The following is a 19,719-nucleotide window of genomic DNA, read 5'->3' as shown; positions in this document are numbered from 1 at the left end:
CAAGATGCAGACCTATATCAAAATGATGGTACACCACATGTCTGACAGAGACCTTATGATATTTATCTCACAAATTCTTGCACAACTATGGGGATGGCATCAATTTCTTCAAATTAGACAAAAACACATCAAAAGGCATGACATTCAGTATACTGTATATTTTATATATGCCTCTCATTTCATGGTCATTCTTACACTGACATCAAGAGAGAATTTAGGTCGACCTTTTTACTATTATTGCATTCTGCTCCTTCTTCGAGATGTGTCACAGAGGTAAAGTTTGTTCGAATAAATGGGGTTGCTAGTCTGGCTCTCTCTGCTGTATCTCTCTCTCCATCTCTCCTCTCCTACAGTCCATCTATCAGCAGCTCCACACTGATTTAGAGCCGAAACCTTTCTCAGCTTAAATGAGGCAGTCAACAGGCTCAGGCGGACAAACCCACTTCATATATCACCACAGACGAAGCAGCTTAGTTCGTTCCCAGAAGCACTCCTTTCCCTTGATGTCTGATCTTCAAGTGATTGTTGCTTCAAGATAAACTCCATCCTGCATTTCAAGTCATGAACTAAAAGTCTTTTTCATGAGGTGTTACAAATGGCTAAAGCTTGAGCCCATTGAGTGCTGGGTAATTCTAGCTGAAATTCTGGCCTGGAGAATGGAGTGAAGTTCTTGAATCTGACTAAAGGATGATGGGTTAGCTGCTGGGGCTTCAGGTCACATGTCACTACCAAGATGGACATTGAGAACTTCGAGCTGATGAATGACACTTGAGGTCCGTTAGGCTTCCTGACTGTGTGGATTGATGGCAAAAGTTCCCTCACCCTCCAGAATAATCAGGGATCCCAGGGCAGTGAAGTCAGATGATACTTCATGTATTGCGATCTGATCTACGATCCTCATCATCTGGGTAATCAGTGCTAATAAGACTGATTGTCTCACGGTGGCATCAAATCACTGTCTAAACTCTCAGACGAAAAAGTGGAAAACTTGTCAAATCCAGAAAGTTTAATTTGAAACTTGTTAGATGGAGCTCTTCAAACCAGCGATATTTAGCATTCCTTCAAAAGCTAATTTAAATATGTTTTTAGTTCTAATCTGTATTGCCTAAATGATTCAAGTATATTAAATTCTTAAAGTATATTCAATTCTATTCTGATGACTGTTATAGTAAGATTGGTATATGAACACTTACAAGTAACTAAAGGGTTGAGCTGGCATTCAGTGTTTTAAATAGTTTGTTCATGACACTTTTAAAGTAATTATCAGGTTGCTGTATGACTTTGTATAAACCCTTCTTGAACCCAGACAGATGCTGCTTTCTAAACGATGTCGGCTATAAATCAAAATACTTCTCCAACCTCTTTCCTCTTTTTTTTCCCAGATGATGGCAAGCTCTCTTTTGAAGAGTTCCGAGCATACTTTTCTGATGGGATTCTCACGACCGACGAGCTTCAGGAGCTGTTCTATTCAATTGATGGGCGACAGGCAAAGTAGGCATGCCCCTCCCCGTGCCACTCCGCACCTCGACTTTTACATCTGAGCGCTTTTTGTGTAGGCACCAGTGCTCATGCAACTGATGACACACCTTCCTGAATCCCCTTAACTGCTGTTTACCCTGACAGGCAGCACGGTTAGGGGCGTTCACAAAAGAAGATGAATAAATTTGAAAGCCAGTGTGTAAAAAAGATCAAGGCGGCAGCAGAGACATGATGCATGATTCAAGAAAAGAGGAAAGTCTTTCTTTAGATGGAAGCATCGGTGTCGACAGAATAAAGCAGCTACTCTTTGCTTTTAAAACCCCACAAAAGCGCAGCGCCATAGGACTCTGTCGACACGCAGGAGCGGTTTGGATTTTGAATTTGCGCCGTGCGTCTGAAAACACTTCACAGGCGCTTTCTAAAAGGGGAGCCCGAGCTGCAATCAGGGAGACCGATCTCATGGTAATTGCTATATTCAGGAGCCTGGGGTAAATTAGAGTCCTGTAGTCCTGAAATAGAGACATGTTCCATGTGCAGCATGCATTCAAATCCCGACAACAGCAGCCCACCTCCCTTGTGCTCATTAAAACATTAATCCAACCATTAATCCAGCCAGCATATCTGCAGAGGCTCGTGCGTCATCCATCCTGGTTCACGTTCCTCCCTTGTAACAGCATTTAGGGCATGAACAGTCTTCTTCTTCTAGCGTATGGTTCGATAGCTCCCAACAGAGGAATGTTTATGTTCAGTCAATATATCAAACTACAGATTGAGCTATAGATTCAAGCAACACAGTCCCAGTAGCTCGATTTGCAGATCCAATCACACTTCCGTAAATGGTCGGAAAGTTTGGCGTGTGATGCCTGAATACGTGAACCGCATCCCTTCGTGCATTGCTAGAATGTCCATAACCTTAATTATCGCATATCCAATGACAGGCTGATATTGCCTTGTCATACACCCAGCTGTGGTGTGTTACGGAGGGAGCAAGCGTACTGTTCCAAAGGACAGGACGACCAGTACCAGATGTCCATCACCTTGGCCAAACAACAACGAAACACCACTTTCCCCAGTGCTCCCAGCAATGCTATGCCATGCCAGTTCAAACGCAGTGTGTGTGCGCGCGCCCTTCAATTACTTAATTCATTAACCAGATTCATTTCTGCTTTTAATTCAGCCCTCTGCATCTATTAAAAGCCCATTATTGTCCCCAGAGAGCACTGGAGTCAGGTCCAAGCAATTATTTAGTCCATGCTCATATTCTTGAGACTGCATTTAAGCTTTGATCTGTGATTTGAAGTGACAGTTCACACAAAGGGTGACGGTATTTTTTAGATTTTATCAGTATATAATTAAAATCTAAATAAATCTGCCTTATTAGCTTTGTGAATTGGGGAATGGGGTTGGGATTTTAGTTGTACAGTTAAATGGAGGCTAAGAGACCTGAATGCTGAATGTTTAAGTACACCATTTTTAAGTTTACCCTTCTTACTCTTGCCTTTGTTTTTGAAAAAAGAAAGATAATCTGTTGCAGTGTTACTGAGTGGGATGTTTTGGACTGAGCAAGCTAACTGTAGGTCCACTAATATGGGCAGACATACGGAAGGGAGAGGGCTCTTTAAGATTTTGGTAACACTGCCAGGAATCAACACAACCTCATTAGCAATAGTGACTCCTCTCCCAATAACCGCATCTTTATGAATTCCATTATCTTAGTTTCCTTCTGCTCTCATTTTCTTTCTTCTTTCCCAGCAACCTTGATATAGACAAGCTATCAGGTGGGTGTGCATTATTCTGTTCTGTTTACCTTGTGAAAATGTGGCTTTAATTATAGATTTATATTAATGCAAATACTTTAGTCGTCATAAGATTAAAATTGTGTCAGAATAGTAAGTGTTAATACATTTGACTGTTTGACTGGTTGCTCAGGTGAGTGTCTGCCCTTATGAAAGTGTTTCATCTGTAGGTCTTTACCTGGTTCAATATTTATGAAGTCATTTATCTTGCTGAAAAAATTCTAAAAATGACAAGAGGTTTTCAATCAAGTCATTTATTTTTTGGGTTGCCCTCAAAATTCATACTTTTGTATTATAGTAATGTTGATGTATTATGTTAACGATTGTTGAAATTAGTGTAATAATTATTACATTAGTCTCTGTTCATGTTTAATAATACTTTATTGTATTAGTTTTTTATGTGTTATGTGATATTTTTGCAGTCATTGATCAGCTTATCATTTCTTGGGAGGCCTGACAATTTTCCTTTTATGAATTAGCTGGATACATAATAATAAAAATAGTGACATCATCAGCATGAAAATAGTTTCGCGTTTTAGTTTTCAATCTACAAATGTACCTGTGTGTGTAAGAGACATAGAAGGAGAGAGAGATCTTTATTGATAAAAATATCTCATTAAGTTTTCTCATTTCATAAACGTGGTCATTTCCTGTACGTAATCCTCCACCTTCCCTGTGGTGGAGCGACCGCTCTGATCGCGTGTCCTGTGGTCTCCCCTCTTCTGCCTCCTCTCTCAGATTACTTTTCTCAGCATCTTGGGGAGTATCTGCACGTTCTCTCTGCTCTAGAAAACCTCAACGTTTCAATTCTGAAAGCAATGGACAAAACTAAAGAGGTAAGAGACAAATGGAAAACTTGAGTGAACGTTCATTTGCCCTTTGAATTCCCCGTTTCTTGGTGTTTATTGCCGATGGATTAAACCTGCAAAATTTTGAGTTGTCGTTTCTGTTGTTGCAAAATATAGCTTACATTATTACATCACATATAGCGTGATCACATTACATATAGCATAATGTAGTCATTATTACATTACATGTGGAGTGCATTATAGGGCATACATTTTTCTTCCTCCCGAGAGGCGGAATAACATAAAAAGTTGGAGAAGCACTGCTTTAGGCCGGCCTCTGTGCTGTTAATGCAGCACCCTGCATCTGGAGTGCTGTATCAGTGCAGCAGGCCTGGCCCTGTGGGTGAGGAAGCTTCTGGAAAGTGTGGGAGGAATGAGAAAATCGCACGAGTTCAGTGGGTCTCGCAGGCGGAGCTGTTATCCAAGACACTGTTTACTTATTATAAGCAAATGAGCAAATGGTCTTGTTGGTCTGTGAAGTTGCTTACAAATACTGGTAGTTGTGCATTGCATGTTTGTTTGTTTTTTTTTTTTGGGAAGAGGTAATGTTGGGGGGTTTGGGTTTGGGCCCCCTAGTTTGTACTGTCCACAACTCTGTTCCCTCTTACCCAAAAATTCCAGATGGCAGTGATAATCAACATCACATGATTCATGGGATTCCCCTCAGTTGCCATTCAGAAGAACCACCAATCACACTTCACAATCACTCCCGTTCACACCCATAGTTTATGAGGCCAGTGCCTCTACATCCTTATACCGATCCTGCTACTCTGCTGTTTCTGTTTTTTATTTGTGCTTGGCATTTTCATTAAAATTAGTTCCCTGTTTGGGTCTCACTGTGTACCTGCAAACATGTCACAGAAGCCTGGGGTGGGGGGGGGTCACAGTGAGTGAAGCATCACTGGCAGAGACTGTTAGCCTCCAGCTACTGATAATAAGCCAGCAGCCACAAATGCTTGTTGTTAGCCGATTTTGGTACGAGCCGTATTTTACCCATCAGCCCCTCATGACGGATCATGAGGCAAGGTCAGCTGGTTCACAGGGAGAGCCAAGACCAGGGGCACCGTGCTGGTGACCACTGACATGCCACCGAGGCATGACCACCCTGCCTTCATTAGACAGATGAAACCTGTCGTCCACCGTGCGAGCCAGGGTTGAGCCTGCGGTAGAGCCGTGCTGCGTCTCGAGCAGGGCTCCTGCTCAGAGGTTGAGTGTACCTGAGATTTCCGTACCACGGCACCCACCGCCTAGTGAAACAAAGAGGCACAGATGTAGGTATTGGTGGAGGGCCTCAGGAGAGACCTTCAAGGGGAACCTGTCAGCGGGGAGGAGGCGAGTACATTGAACGAAATCGCCGACCACGTCATCCTCATCCTACCCCTTTAGTGCAAATCTCCTCCACCCGCATCTGCCCCGCCAATAGTGAGACCTTGCCTCAGGCTGGAAACATGCAGCTAGGAAGGATTGGCTGTCACCCAATGAGAGGGGGCCGCACCTGTGCGTCTGGTAGCACCGATCACAAGCTCCCTAACTAACTTCCTGATTTGTCCTCCTCCTCGGGAGAACAAAATCCCCAGCCATAAGCTGAGCCCCTTCCGCTGTCATTCCACTTCCTCTCTCGTCTGTGATCCCTAACATCATTTCTCTGAGAAACCCGAGAAACTCTCTATCGCCAACAGAGAGGAGCTACGAGGAGACGGGGAGCTCTTAGCCATCTGAGGAATGGAGGCGCCGCCTGGGGGGTGTTTGGCATACCTATGTGGTCATTACTGGACATAAAAACCTGTAGTATCTACATCTACAGCCTGCCAAATGCTTCATCCCCAGGCAGGCCAGATGGCCAGTCTTCTTCATGAGATTCGGTATCAACTTAACATGCAGGCCAGGGTCCAAATAGCACAAAGCCAATACACTCTCTGGACCATTTGACCCTGAAGCCACGCCCACCAGCCAAGAGTCCATCTTGCTTCCTCTTGCTTTCTGGGAGCTGTGAACTGGGACCTTTTCTGGGCCATAGCACAGGCCAACCCACATCTTCAGCGTCGTAACCACCAGCTGAACATCCCTCTCCAGTGCCGCTCCCCCTTCATAATGTGATCTCACACCGCCCGGGGGGACTGGACACACCAGCCCAGCTCGACACGCTCAGAGCCTTCTGGTGACCACTGATGCAGTGGGATGTGGGAAAATTTTGACTTTGTAATCGATCTTCTGGCTTCTTCAGGCAAACCTACAGGTGCCCATCGCCAGTGTTTAGCGTTCTAGCCTCTACAGCCACCGCGCAAGGCTGTTACTCTGCTGTTTATGATACTGCTTATCCCGATTTTGCTGCAGATGCCACTACTAGTGCCTTTGTATCTGTTTTTGGTCTTTTCATTAAAATCGGCTCCCTGTTACATTTACTCACATCGGACCTGCAATATGTCACACCTTAGCTGCTTCAATAACAATGCCAGGGACTAAGTATTAAGTGGGCGAAATATGGGGGGGTTTCAAAGCCAGTGTGCAGATTCTGTAGGCAAAGTGTGAAATACATATACGTCATGCAGATCGTGTTCAGGGACACGGTACAGTATCATACTTTTTATGATTTCAATCATTAATGCAGTCATGTTTATAAGGCCAACAGTATATTTTTGTTTTGCCTTGTTTGCTTTTGATATGATAAATTAGCCACATCACGTGTATGCGACTTCTTAATTTTCATTCCTTCTTTTATTTATTCGTTTCTCATCTTTGTTTGGTCCTGTTGGTTTTCAGCTTCGTTAGAGTTAAAAAGTAAAATGTAAATTACAGTATTTTTTTTTATGCAGATGCATACAAAATGCTAAATAAATTCATATAGGATAGGATAATGTATGTGGATATGTGTGTGTGTGTGTGTGTGTGTGTGTGTGTGTGTGTGTGTGTGTGTGTGTAAAATAGTTACAGTTCATTTATTTAATAGTATATTGTGTCAGGTAACAAAATGCAAAGTGAATGAACAAAAGAGAAATCTAGATGTAATGTCTGGGGCTCAGGAAACCCCCTTAGATCCATATGCAGGTCAAAATAATAGCGGTCTTTATTAGGAATAGACAGAGCAAGGTCAAAACCGAGTAGCAAGGGTCAAAACCAGAGAGCCGAGGGAGGGCTTAAGTACCGAAGGGCATAAAGGGCAAAAACCAGAGAGACATGAAAACGTGATGACAATCAGTACTCCAGAGATGGGGCCCTCCGCTGGTGAGGCGCAGGATTGCAAGTACTACTGATACCAAATTAAATCAATATTTGGTGTTACCACCCTTTGCCTTCAAAACGCACAAATTCTTCTATGTCTACTTGTACAAAGTCAAGGATTGTTATAGTCAGGGTTATAGGCAGGTGTACGATTAACCAATTATACAAAGCAGGTTGAAACAGTCCTTCATTTAAACAGAAACAGCTGTGGAGGAGGCTTAAGAGACAGGAGCAGACAACCTTTGCTGCAACTGTGAAGTTGTCGAAGACAGTTTCATGTCACAAGTCACTCACCATGTCAAGCCTGAGCACAGCAACATCTCACATGGTTCTGTACTGTACCAACAAGATCTCTCTCGGGCGAAGATTTCAAAGCAGACTGGGATGTGAAGATGTGAAGTACAAACTCTTTTGTAGAAGCACTGAAAAACAGGCAACAGACACAGAGGACAGCAGACACAGTGGTCGGCCAAGGAAACATAATGCAGCAGATTATAAGACACATCATGCTTACTTTCCTTCAAAATCTGAAGATGTCCCACAGTGCCTTCAGCTCAGAACTGGCATAAATCAGTGGGACCCATGAACACCCATCTGTTGGTTGGAGAAGTCTGGCCAGAAGTGGTCTTCATGGAAGAACTGTGGCCAAAAAGCCATACATTTGACACGAAAACATGGCCAAGTTACTCAACTGTGCACGGAAACAATGACAGGTGCTCTGGAGTGACGAGGCAGAATGTATATTTGGCTGTGACAGAAGGCAGTTTGTTCACAGAAGGGTTGGAGAGCAGAATAATAATGAATATCTGCAGATAGCAGTGAAGCGTGGTGGAAGTTCCCCAAATGGAGTTGGGGATTTGGTCAGGATTAATGGTGTCCTCAACCCAGAGAAGGAGGCAGATACTTGACCATTATGCAGTACCATCAGATAGCCATCTGACTGGCACCATATATATATATATATATATATATATATATATATATATATATATATAGTTTCTGTCACAAGATCTGGAGGCACAAATGCAGGAGTTGTGGTTCACTGTGCTATGCTAGCATGAAGGAATGAAGCATTACTCGCAGATCTCAGCAGACACCCAATCTTCATTTCATTCCACCTAATCATCAGACAACCCACCTTTCCATCCATCTGCCCATCCTTTGCACCGACTCATTAAAATGAACGGCACCCAAAACTGCCCGTTTTGTTATTTCATTGCATTTTTAAGCATTATTAAGTTCGCTCCTGAGGTGTTCTCTACCTCGGGATACTAATTGCTGTTTTGACAGCCGACGTCAGACGGCGATGCCTCGATTGGAGCTGCATGTTATCTGATTAAATGCTCACCACTACTGGTTGCCAAGTAAACTGTGTAAACTATTTAAAAATGTCAAAGTCTGACTTAATGCCTCGGAACGTTAGCAGCGGCTCACCTGTAATTGTTGGGCTGGAGAGTGGCCATTACTGCCTTTACAGATGACACGAGCTGAGGCTGAGCTGAAATCACACATAATTACACACATTTACACTGCTTCATGTGTGGGCTGATTTTTGCAGGAAAACAAATTATGTAGGCAACCACTTCTCCTTGCCACGGTTGGTTTTTTTTTTGTTTGTTTTGTTTTGGTTTGTTTTTTTGTTGCAGGATCTTTTTAAATAGTGGGATTATTTATTTAATGACTTTATAATCTGGCGCAGCAGCTGCAGATATCAGCCAGATAGTCGGGGTGGGGAGTTGGGGAGATAGCTCCTCTTCATCAAGTCACACCCCGGTTTGTGCTAGCCGTGCTCTTTTCCTCACTCAAGTTAGAGCAGTCTGAACGATCCCTCGCTGTCGTAATCAGTTTAGGAAGCTTTTCCAAAGTGTACGTTTGACCACACTGCACATTTAAGCCTTAAGTGTATGTATTTCAAGACATGTGCATATTTCTTAATTTTGGTTTCTTCATATTTAGATTTAAGCCAGTATCATTAGCATTTACCATCAAGGTTGTCTACAAGCCCTTTCCCAGAATCATATTTATTAATTAATATGACTATTGATTAATAAATAGTATTAATTAATATTTAATTACATATGAATCACTTAAGATTATAGGGACAAATTTTCTGTTTTATTAACTGTACACATCTTTCTCTGGTTAATGCCAGTTATTGTTTTCCATGTTGAGTAAAGTGTACAGACCTTGCTGTATTTCCAATGTTATACAAGGCAGACGCATGGTGCACCCTCCAATGAGTGGCCAATGAGAAGAGAAAACCCACTAACTTTATCACACAACAGTGCAGATTATAAGACCTATACTATTGGATATTGGGATTTGCAATCATGTGCAGTAAGATCGTGATATTTATTTATTATCCTAAAAATAAACAGGATACTTTTCTTATGAAGATGAGTGGTGAAGCTTGATACTGGAGGCTGATGTTCCCTTTGAAGTAATGTGGCCTTGAAAGGTCTTTAAAACTGAAACGCAGTGGGAAAGATCAGTTATGTATCTGGTGTCAATCACACACAAACTCACACAGAAATGTCCATTCAAACATTGGGGTTTAACAAAGTTTGTTTACCATACCCGTCTAATAAAGGCGTAGCCTTGTAGGCCATGGAGAGGTTGACATATGATGAAGGCATAAAGATGTCTTCATTAATGATTTTGCTCAACAGGAGATCTTAACTGGAGCACAGCACTGGCATTCATATCATTTGTTAGCTATAGGCCATAATCAGTTAACAAAAAGATTTAAGCGAATTACAAATGTTTATATAAAAAGTTTTTTCCCCATAGGTAGTTTAAACATTTAAATACTTTTACAAAACATAAAACCGTTTGAACAGTGTATGTTTTCTACAATGGCTGCAGGAATGTTTGTTTAGCCCCGGAGGGCTCTAGGAGTGTCTGTAGCTTTTCAGTTGCCTTGGTGTGAGTCAGGCCTATAGTCCCACATGTCTCCAGTAGAAACATGGTGACACTGTCTTCACTGGCCACAACACTGTGTCCCATTTTAAAATGATACTTTTTCAGTTCATGTGCACATATATTTGTGCAGGGCCAGCACTGTTGAGTTTGGGGGGTGGGGGGTTGGGGGGGGGGTATTCTGGAATGGGCAGCATTGCCACCCTAAATTTAAATTTTTTGCTCTGCCCTTCCAAGCACAAAGCAGGTAATGGCAATTTTTCTTTAACTTGTTCTATTCCAATCGCATAACTGTATTTTGCTATTCTGTGTAAAGTTAATACTTTGCTAATTTCTGTTTCTATCTTCTTTCAGAGGCTCTAAATGTCAGTGCAAAAAGGAGATATAGGATAATAGGGCAATATTAAACAGCTTTATGAGTTAAACTCCACATCCATACAGTAATACAAGCTTTATCTGCTGATTCATTGCTTGATATCTCTTTCACAGTTCTAACTAAACTCCTCCACATCACGTTAGAGCCAGTGATGCTGAAGGTGATCATGGTTTGAACAACTCCTTGCAACATCAACCAGACTTGTGTTCACAAAGCACACATTTGGACATGCAGAACACTTAAGTCTCAAGTGTGTGTTTGAAGTACTGTACATGTACACGTTTTTGATTTCAATTTCTTTACCTTGCTGAAATTATTTACCTTCATGGTTAGCTGTGCTCTTTCTCTGAGTCATTTAACTAAATGTTAAGACAATTTCTTAAGGACAGATTTTCTGTTATATTAACTCTACACTGGTTTATTAACTCTTTCACTGGTTAATGTTGGTTACAGTTTGTTTTTGAGTAAAGTGCACAAACCTTGTGGTATTTCTAATGTTATCCAAGGCAAATGCATACATTACCAATGATAAAAGAAATCCCATAATTCTACAGAACCACCTCTTCTGTATTGCCTTGATAGTTGTTTTATCATGAAAAATTCCTAATATGGCTAAGGCAACTTGGTGTGTAAACTAAATATGAATAGTGTGAAAACATTGATTACAGACATCTTAAATGAATCACATTAATCCAAATGCAGTGGAAAATGAGATTTTAAGGGAGATTAAGTTTTACAATGTGATTGTTTTACAATGTGATTGTTTTACAATGTGATTGCCATCCCCTCACATCCAACCTCAAATCAAGCGCTGACTAGTTCTGGTGTTCAAAATGTGTCTAAATCCCCTCCATTTATGTTGTACTGCCCCAACAACCAAGAAGTCTGGAACGGGGTTAGATTTAGGCATCTGTAGTGCCCACGAACCCAAAGTGAAATAAAACAAGAAGGCCGTTTCTTGTGAGGTGCCATGTCAGAAAATATCGGATGAAACAAGCAGTTGAATGACAGGTACATCGCCATTAAGGGTTTCATTAGAATTATACCGCCCCCACAATCTGGAGATTCTCCAGTCAATAAATATTTGCGAATGTGCATTTTGTTGTTGTTGTTAGGTTGTTTTGCAGCACCTATCAGCCAAGACCTAGCCCGGGAATCGTGAGGGATCAATGCCAGCTGTACTAGGCAAAGCTACAGATGAAGGAAAGGTTTCTAGCTGACTATCTAGCTCATTGTATTCAGAAATGTCTGCTAGGATGTGTGGTTATTTCTGGTAATTGTTTTAGCTAGCTACTTTTCTAGAAAGTTAACCTAGCTGTTTGGAATTAGCTACCAACTGTAGTATATCATCAATTAACATAGGTCTGTTAACTGATTGTAGGTAATAAGAACTTGGTCTCATCAACACGTGAAAATCCTGAGAGTAAACGTTATAGCGCACACAATGTGTTCGACTAGTAGCTAGCTAATCAGGGATTATAGAAACATTAGCATGGTGTTAGGAGGAAATGAGGTTTACATCCATTTGGTAAAAGGGCACACTTTGCAGTGTGTAGGTATTCTTCCTGAATGAGAAGAAAGCTGAGCTCAGCAAACTCAAGGTCTGACTGGTTCAAACATGGTCGCCATGTTTTCTTTGCGGAAACTTGCTTCTCTTAAGACAAGGCCACACTACACATCTCGTTATTTATTTATAACACATGCTAGAAACACATGCTAGAAATGACCCTTCACTGGTTCTCGTGGGTTGTAGCTCCACACTGGACTCACTACCAGTCATAACCTACAGAATTTGGACCCGACGACAGGTCCGGATATTAAGCATTCTAGATATTTTTCTGGACTCAGTTTACACATAGCGACCAGAGAGCGGATTTATGAGCTTCAAGCGAATGCCGACTTGCCTCAGTCTGGAGATTTTCTTGGGGAAACACCAAAATATGTCAGAAAATCGTGTAGTGTGAATTCGGCTTGAAGTGTTGATGATCAACAGTTGGGACGGTAACGCAAGACCGAGTGCCTGACAGCAGCAGTGGCTGAGGTGATCAGTGCTGTATTCTGTATTATAATTTAACGGAGTGGACACTCCAGCGGTCATCCTGAGCAGGTCTGTTTTGGAAGGGTATATGGTTGTTGTTTGACTGTAATGATATTCTGACCATAGACATTCCAATAAGACACCAGGGGACTATGACACCTTGTCTAAAGGGGATATAATAAGTCCCCTTTAAAAATTTTTGGGTACATCTGCCCTCATTTGCAGTGACTTAACATAATCCAAATAACGTTTTGTCCAGTGGTTGGTTGTGGATCTTGTAGTGGGTGACTGTGTGATCAACAGACATGAGGTGACTAAGTGTCTTCCTGGGAGATGTACTGTCTGGTCTGTAATTTAGCCATTTTCACTGACTGGCTGTTAATACCACCATTTACAGTGAATGAAATGCTAAATACGTTTTATGTGGAGGTGATTGAATTATACAATAATATCACACTTTGCAAGCCTCAGGCTTCAGTTGTGTGTTAGTCGTAAAGCACCGTCCACTGAGCTACGAGGCGTAGGGAATCATTTTTGGTTTTGCAGCTTTACAGCAGCCTGCCTTGCTGACACTGACACTTTGGTCGTCATACTGAGAGACTCTGCAAACACCACATCCAGCGTCAACTTCACAACTTCTATTATTGCTGCCATGCTAATGATGCGCTAACATCTGGCTAGGAAACAACAGCTAATTAAAGCACCCGTCCTGCACTTCAACATTACGGTTTGATTTCAAATACAGTGCATAGGAACGCAATGCCAGAGCAAATACAAACTGCTTCCTTTTCCCCAACAGTCCCAGATACCAAATCAAACAACGCTGCTCCCAAATCTGCATTGAAGTCTGCTGTATCATATTATTCCACATTCACAGGAGAGTTATAGAATAGTAAAGCAGACCTGCTTCTGTAACGTTTTTATACCGTGGAGAAAATGCACTTTTCCTAAACATGAAGTTTGTCACAAAGATTTGTCACATGTAGGTCTTGAGGGAGCACCTAAGATACTTTTCCCCTGAATAGGATTTAGTCAGGATATAAAGAGCGATTTCTACAACCCTTTGACCGTGTTTCTCTTTGCGTCTCCATCTATCTGTCTCCTGTCCTGTGTCTCCCTGTCCCTGTCTGTGCCCCCCCCCCCCCCCCCCCGACATGTCTCTGCAGGAGTACCAAGGGTCTTCCGTGCTGGGTCAGTTTGTGACACGCTTCATGCTGAGGGAGACGTCCAGCCAGCTGCTGTCTCTACAGATGTCCCTGCAGTGTGCCATGGAGGCGGTAGAGGAGCAGAGTAGCCCCACATCGTGAGACACGTTCTCTCTCTCTCTCTCTCTCTCTCTCTCACACACACACACACACACACACACATGCATGTACGCAGCAACGCTCACACACCCAGACAAACCCAGATTCCAAATCAGCTCCGACAGCAATTCTCCCGATTCTGTTTACCGTAGCCATTTGTAACATTAAGGTCAGCAAGTAGACAGCAATAAGATCTCAAAGACACAACAACAGCTGGACCTCAAACGTCTGAAGTCCCTGCTATTCTCTGTGGGCTCCCTAATGAATCACATCTTCGTTTCGAGTGCACATTGGTGTGAATAGATGCTTATGACCCACCTTATTAGAAACATTTCTAACTGGGCTTACTGATCCAGACTGTTGCCATGCGTCTGTCTGTGCTAGCTTGGTCAGTGGTCTGTGTCTGGCCACACGTCTGCTCTTGGCTGGACATTTCTGGGTGGCTAGCCACTCTGAGGTACTGAAGCATGAACATTCCAGCAAAAACACTGGTGTCCATAACAGTGCAACCCAGTGACGACGGCACTTCCTTGCCAGTGGTACTGTGTTGCTGTGGTGAGAATGGCCCGCCACCCAAATAATAGCCAGCCAGAGGGCCTCCTATGGTCAGAGACAGTGATGGCTGATGTAATCCGCCTGGCAACAGGACTGCAGTTACTGTGGTTCAACACCTACGACGTGTTCCTACTGGATGTGTGGGACAATACTGTGAGCAGAGCATGGGTGTGCAGGCTGAATGGGTCTCAAAGTGTGTGGTGAAGGGGTATACATGATATGTACGTATTGAAATGTACACCCGATCGTATGGATCTCATTCCGTCCTCCATTTTGAACATTTCTTACCCATCAGTCTTTTCAGTTTTGTTATTGATTCACTTTACCATTACTGTGGCCAAAAACGACCAAGCACTTATACTCACAGGAGTGACTATAAAAACCCTGCTAGCAATAACAGTGACAACTGGAAACATTCAGGACCCCCCCCCCCCCACCCACCTTGTCTCTTTCTTTCTCATTCTCTCTTACTTGCTTCATTGGTTTCATCTCTCTATTCTCTCCCTCTCTCCCTCTCTCTATTCTCTCCCTCTCCCTCTGTTTCTAGGGCTGAGGTGAAGGTTCCAGAACATCTCTCTGTTCAGAAGAATAACAGGAAATGTGGCCGCAGAGTGCAGAAGACGATGTGCCTGTCGCCCACAGACCCGTACGCCGGTATCCTCACTACAGGTAACAACCCCACCCACACAGTCTCCATCTTCAGCACCAAAAAGAATAAAAATGTCCTTCACCTGCATAGTGTCTCATTCTCAACTAAAAGCTCAGGTCATGGATTGTTGGCGTGATAACACGTGCAATTGCTCTTGTAATTGTTGCCACTCTTTAAGCGCTAGCGGGGGCCAGATTACTGATAATGATGATGATGATGATGATGATGGTGATGATGATGTCCTGGTACTGCTTCTGTCTGGCCCTGACAGGTGGTATTGGTGCTGGAGTTCGTGTTAGCTTCTGCTCCATGTGCCTTGTCTGCCGGCCTCCTTGATGGTATTAAATTCAGCATAACACTGTGTGTTTGGGAGTTCTGGTTCAGAGACACACGGGTGGCTCTGGCTGTCCCAGGAGACGTGGACTTGATCGCATTTGTTATACGCACACACAAACAAATAGCTTTGTCATGCTTACATTTAATTAATGCTGATATTGTAAAACCCCAAGCACATAAAGGTTGTTATATGTTTTTGTAAGTGCAATTTTAAAAAATCTATTACTGTTTGACTTGCTACAGGGACATTTTATGGATTCATTTAGGTAGTTGTACTGCAGTGTGCAGTTGAGAATTCACGCACAATTTCATCACCCAGTTTACAACACGTGTGTGTTTCTGGAAGAGAGCGGAGGGAATGTTTAGAATTCTGTAGCTCTGAAATGTCTATTGAAATGATGCATGTTACAACTCTGTATAAAGTCAATATCAGGTAAGAAAGTACACTTATTCAGCAAGCTCGCTAGTCTGCCTTAGGGTGAACATGCAATTTTACATTATCTCCCACCCAGTGGATGTTCTGTCTATGTGATCAAACTAACAGCCGTTGGCCACCCAAGCATACTCAGGAAGGCGCGTAATATTACTGCAAGCAGCCAGATTATTTTGACTGAAAAAAATATGGTGACTTAATTCTTGTTTGTAAGTTCAAAACCTAAAATTTTAAATTAAAAAGTAAACCCACCAAGAGTTGACTGGTTTGAACCCTGAGTATGCTTTGTTACTGCTGTTTGTGGTTGGGAGTGCATGTGTTTTGTAGAAGGTGCGTGCCTGCTGCACTCTCCAGGGCTGGTGGGTGTTAAATGACAGAAGCATAGCTTGATAAAGAAAGGTAGGGATTGGTGAAAAGAAAAATGGGTAAAGTAAACTAAGCTGCAAGCTCAGTCAAATGCGTTGGTGCTTTTAGCACAGAGAAGGGAGGCACTGTGCTGACTTCACCTAGAGGCCTGTAGTGTCTTTACCTGCTTGAGTCCAACAGCTCGTCTCAGTCTCCCGTGTGTGTGTGTTCTGTCTCAGGTGTTACTGTGGACACAGATGATCATTGGTCCTCTCAAATCAACAGACTGCAACAGCTTATTGACAAACTGGAGTGCCAGGTGACAAGCCTGCACACATCCATCCATCCATTCATCCATCCATCCATCCATCCAACCATCCATCCTTTTAACCATCCATCCAACCATCCATCCTTTTAACCATCCATCCATCCATCCATCCTTCTAACCATCCATCCATCCATCCATCCTTCTAACCATCCATCCATCCTTCCAACCATCCATCCATCCATCCATCCTTCTAACCATCCATCAATCCTTCCATCGATTCATCCTTCCAACCATCCATCCATCCATCCATCCATCCATCCATCCATCCATCCATCCCTCCCTCCCTCCCTTTGTTCATTAGACCCACATTACATCCACAGAGTAGCATAAACTAAAATCAGTCGTACAAATCACACGTTGACAGCGTTCTAAATGCTTCCCTGCAAGCATATTCCATCCATCACGCGTCCCCCAGAACCACCGTCTCTCAACACAACGAGAAGACATGCGTCAAGTCAGTCATGTCCTGGCACAGAGATCGGACAGACGGTCCAATTCACTTTCTCTGGCTGTCCATACTGCCGGCCCCAAGCCGTGAGGGAGACGCCCACCCACCCACACACACACACACACACACACACACACACACACACACACACACACACACACACACACACACACACACACACACACACACACACACACACACACACACACACACACACACACACACACACACACACACACACACCCACACACACACACACACACACACACACACACACACACCCACACACACACACACACACACACACACACACACACACACACACACACACACACACACACACACCCCTCCCTCCTTCCCAATCACCCGTCTATTCACCACTCATCATCATTGTGGCTCTTCCAACGCTGCACATTGGGCTCACACCCTGAGACTGGCTGTGACGCCACACTGCAGCCACTGGACACCTCAATGTCCTTTAGAGACTCAAAAACACCATACGCGCTTAGATAACTTATTCCCTATGTGTACTGCACTACAGTTCTTTCCTTTATTTTTGTCGTTGTCGCTACGCTGCATTATGGAGGGTAAAGATGAGCCTTTACCTCCTGTTCCCTCATTTACTCCACGACACACCAATACTGAAGACTCCTCTCTTCCGAGACACTAATGACCTAAATATGCACTTATAAAATATAAAAAAACATAAATATTTGACCATTTTATTCTCTACTGCATTCAGGGAATTATCCGAATAGTATTTTTGGCACTGACCTATCTTTTTCTCACAAGAGGATGTTTTTGAAAGACTTCAGGGCACTTTAAGTCTGGACAAGACCATAAACGCACATGTGCACTGGGTCTTCTGAGGCTTTGATCCCCGCCTGATGTGTCTGGCAGCAACATTCATACCGGCTATGAGCAAAAAGAGCAACTTCAGATGTTGTCAGGACACGGTGGATGAAGACGATTATTCACTGAAGTGGCAGAAGAAATAGCAATAACCCTGTTCTAGATTGCTTGTCCTGAAGAAGAGTCCTGATGGGGTGTTTGAGGAGCACAGCTGTCCTTCCATAATTTGCCATTGAAAAGATGTGGATGGAGAGGCAGTTTTATTCTTCATTATTTAAGTAGAACCTAGAAAGAATCCAAGGAACACATGGAAGCGGTTCCGTATGAACCACTTCGAAGGAAGACGATGAGAGGAAGGCTCGTGAAATAATGGGGGATACGGAATGATAGGTGGTGTCCTCCTAGACATCCATTGACAGTGTACACATCCCTGACTGATAAATTATAGAAAGATCAATTGAGGGCTAGTTGGTCAACAGATATTAAATCAGTGGACAGTGAGGCAGTGTGCAACCTCATAGCATGTCAGGCCATAATTGACTAGATGTTGCAATTTAGAAAATAGTAAAGTGAAGTTAATGCTAATGTCAATGAGAATACATGTCATGGGTATAAGTGCTTTAGTGAAATAGGTAACAAAACGAATGTCTTTCTTTGGACAACAGCAGTGCATCCTTTTAAATTACTCATAAGGTTTTTGCCAGCACTGCAGTCTTCGCTGATTAGATGGGAACACTGAAAATGCAGATTCATTCTTCTAATCAATAGGCTTTGAGGAACTGTGAATTAGTTTTTAAACTGAAAGATATCATGATAGCCCAGAGCTTGATGATAGTGGCAGGAAAACACTTTTCAAAGTCTTTTGTCTTTTCTTTCTCCTTTCCAGAGTCCAAAGCTGGAGCCCTTGAAAGAGGATCCGCTGGCCAGCACATATAAATCAGTGAGTGTTGCCTCTCCTTCAGAACCAACAGAAACATCAAATATTGCTATGGACCTTTTACAAACCATAGGTTCTTGCCAGCCAGACTGTCTATGCTGATTAGATGGGAGCACAAAGAACGGAGGTTCATTCTTCTGATTTGAGGGACATGGACCTTGTTCTTAAATGTATTTATCTCTGTCCCTCCTTTCTGTCTCTCATATTCTTTCTTATTCCTTCACCAGTTGTGCTTTGTTCGGTGTGCATGGAAGCTTTATCTTCTCTCTCCCACCATCTCCCACCAAACTTTCTCTTCTTTTCCTATCTAGAACATTCTGTTGGTCCAGAGGCAGATGAGAGTGACGGAGGATAACCTTGAGGAGTTTCAAAAGGCCCTTAAAAGCTATGCTGACTCCACTACCAACCAGAGTGACAACCTTCAGTGAGAACCGACCTGCCCACGCAATCACCCACACATACGCACTATGACCTCCTCTGATAAAAACCTTAGTGCGATAGACTGATAATCAAAGCAATCAAGGTGAAAGACGGACATGAAAAGGGAAATGTGTTTTAGAAGAGTTATGAAGAAAATGAGCTTTGGAGCAAAACCACCCCAAAAGGCCCATATGACACATATCTATGCATTGTTGTGCCCTGTGAAATATCTTATTTCAGCTTTTAGCTTTTATAGTTCCTCCAAATTTGGCTCATTAAGCTTGCTGTAAGTCAAACCAAAACCCAGAAACACGGATGACTTTTCACAAGTCGAAGTTGAACTCCGTCTACGTTCATCATGACAGTGTATCCATAACAAATGGTTTATGATTCCACTAAAGTAGTTCTAATGGTGTTTTGGCCATAGGGGAATTCTT

The 19,719-nt window shown here is 42.9% G+C and overlaps 1 protein-coding gene across 1 annotated transcript in view; it reads left to right on the top strand.

The window, feature by feature from the left end:
• Nucleotides 1-19,719, top strand: part of necab3 (N-terminal EF-hand calcium binding protein 3) — a 31,345-nt gene that overhangs the window by 10,120 nt on the left and 1,506 nt on the right. The window contains exons 3-10 of the mRNA XM_077013843.1: nucleotides 1,383-1,491; nucleotides 3,232-3,257; nucleotides 4,014-4,111; nucleotides 13,842-13,978; nucleotides 15,082-15,203; nucleotides 16,537-16,616; nucleotides 18,812-18,865; nucleotides 19,174-19,286. Of these exons, the coding sequence (XP_076869958.1) occupies nucleotides 1,383-1,491; nucleotides 3,232-3,257; nucleotides 4,014-4,111; nucleotides 13,842-13,978; nucleotides 15,082-15,203; nucleotides 16,537-16,616; nucleotides 18,812-18,865; nucleotides 19,174-19,286 (739 nt within the window). The remainder of the gene's footprint in view (nucleotides 1-1,382; nucleotides 1,492-3,231; nucleotides 3,258-4,013; nucleotides 4,112-13,841; nucleotides 13,979-15,081; nucleotides 15,204-16,536; nucleotides 16,617-18,811; nucleotides 18,866-19,173; nucleotides 19,287-19,719) is intronic.

The sequence above is a fragment of the Brachyhypopomus gauderio genome, chromosome 8 (assembly GCF_052324685.1).
Source record: "Brachyhypopomus gauderio isolate BG-103 chromosome 8, BGAUD_0.2, whole genome shotgun sequence".
NCBI lineage: Eukaryota > Metazoa > Chordata > Actinopteri > Gymnotiformes > Hypopomidae > Brachyhypopomus > Brachyhypopomus gauderio.
The sequence above is the reverse complement of the archived record's forward strand: the minus strand, read 5'-3'. Positions and strand labels throughout refer to the sequence as shown.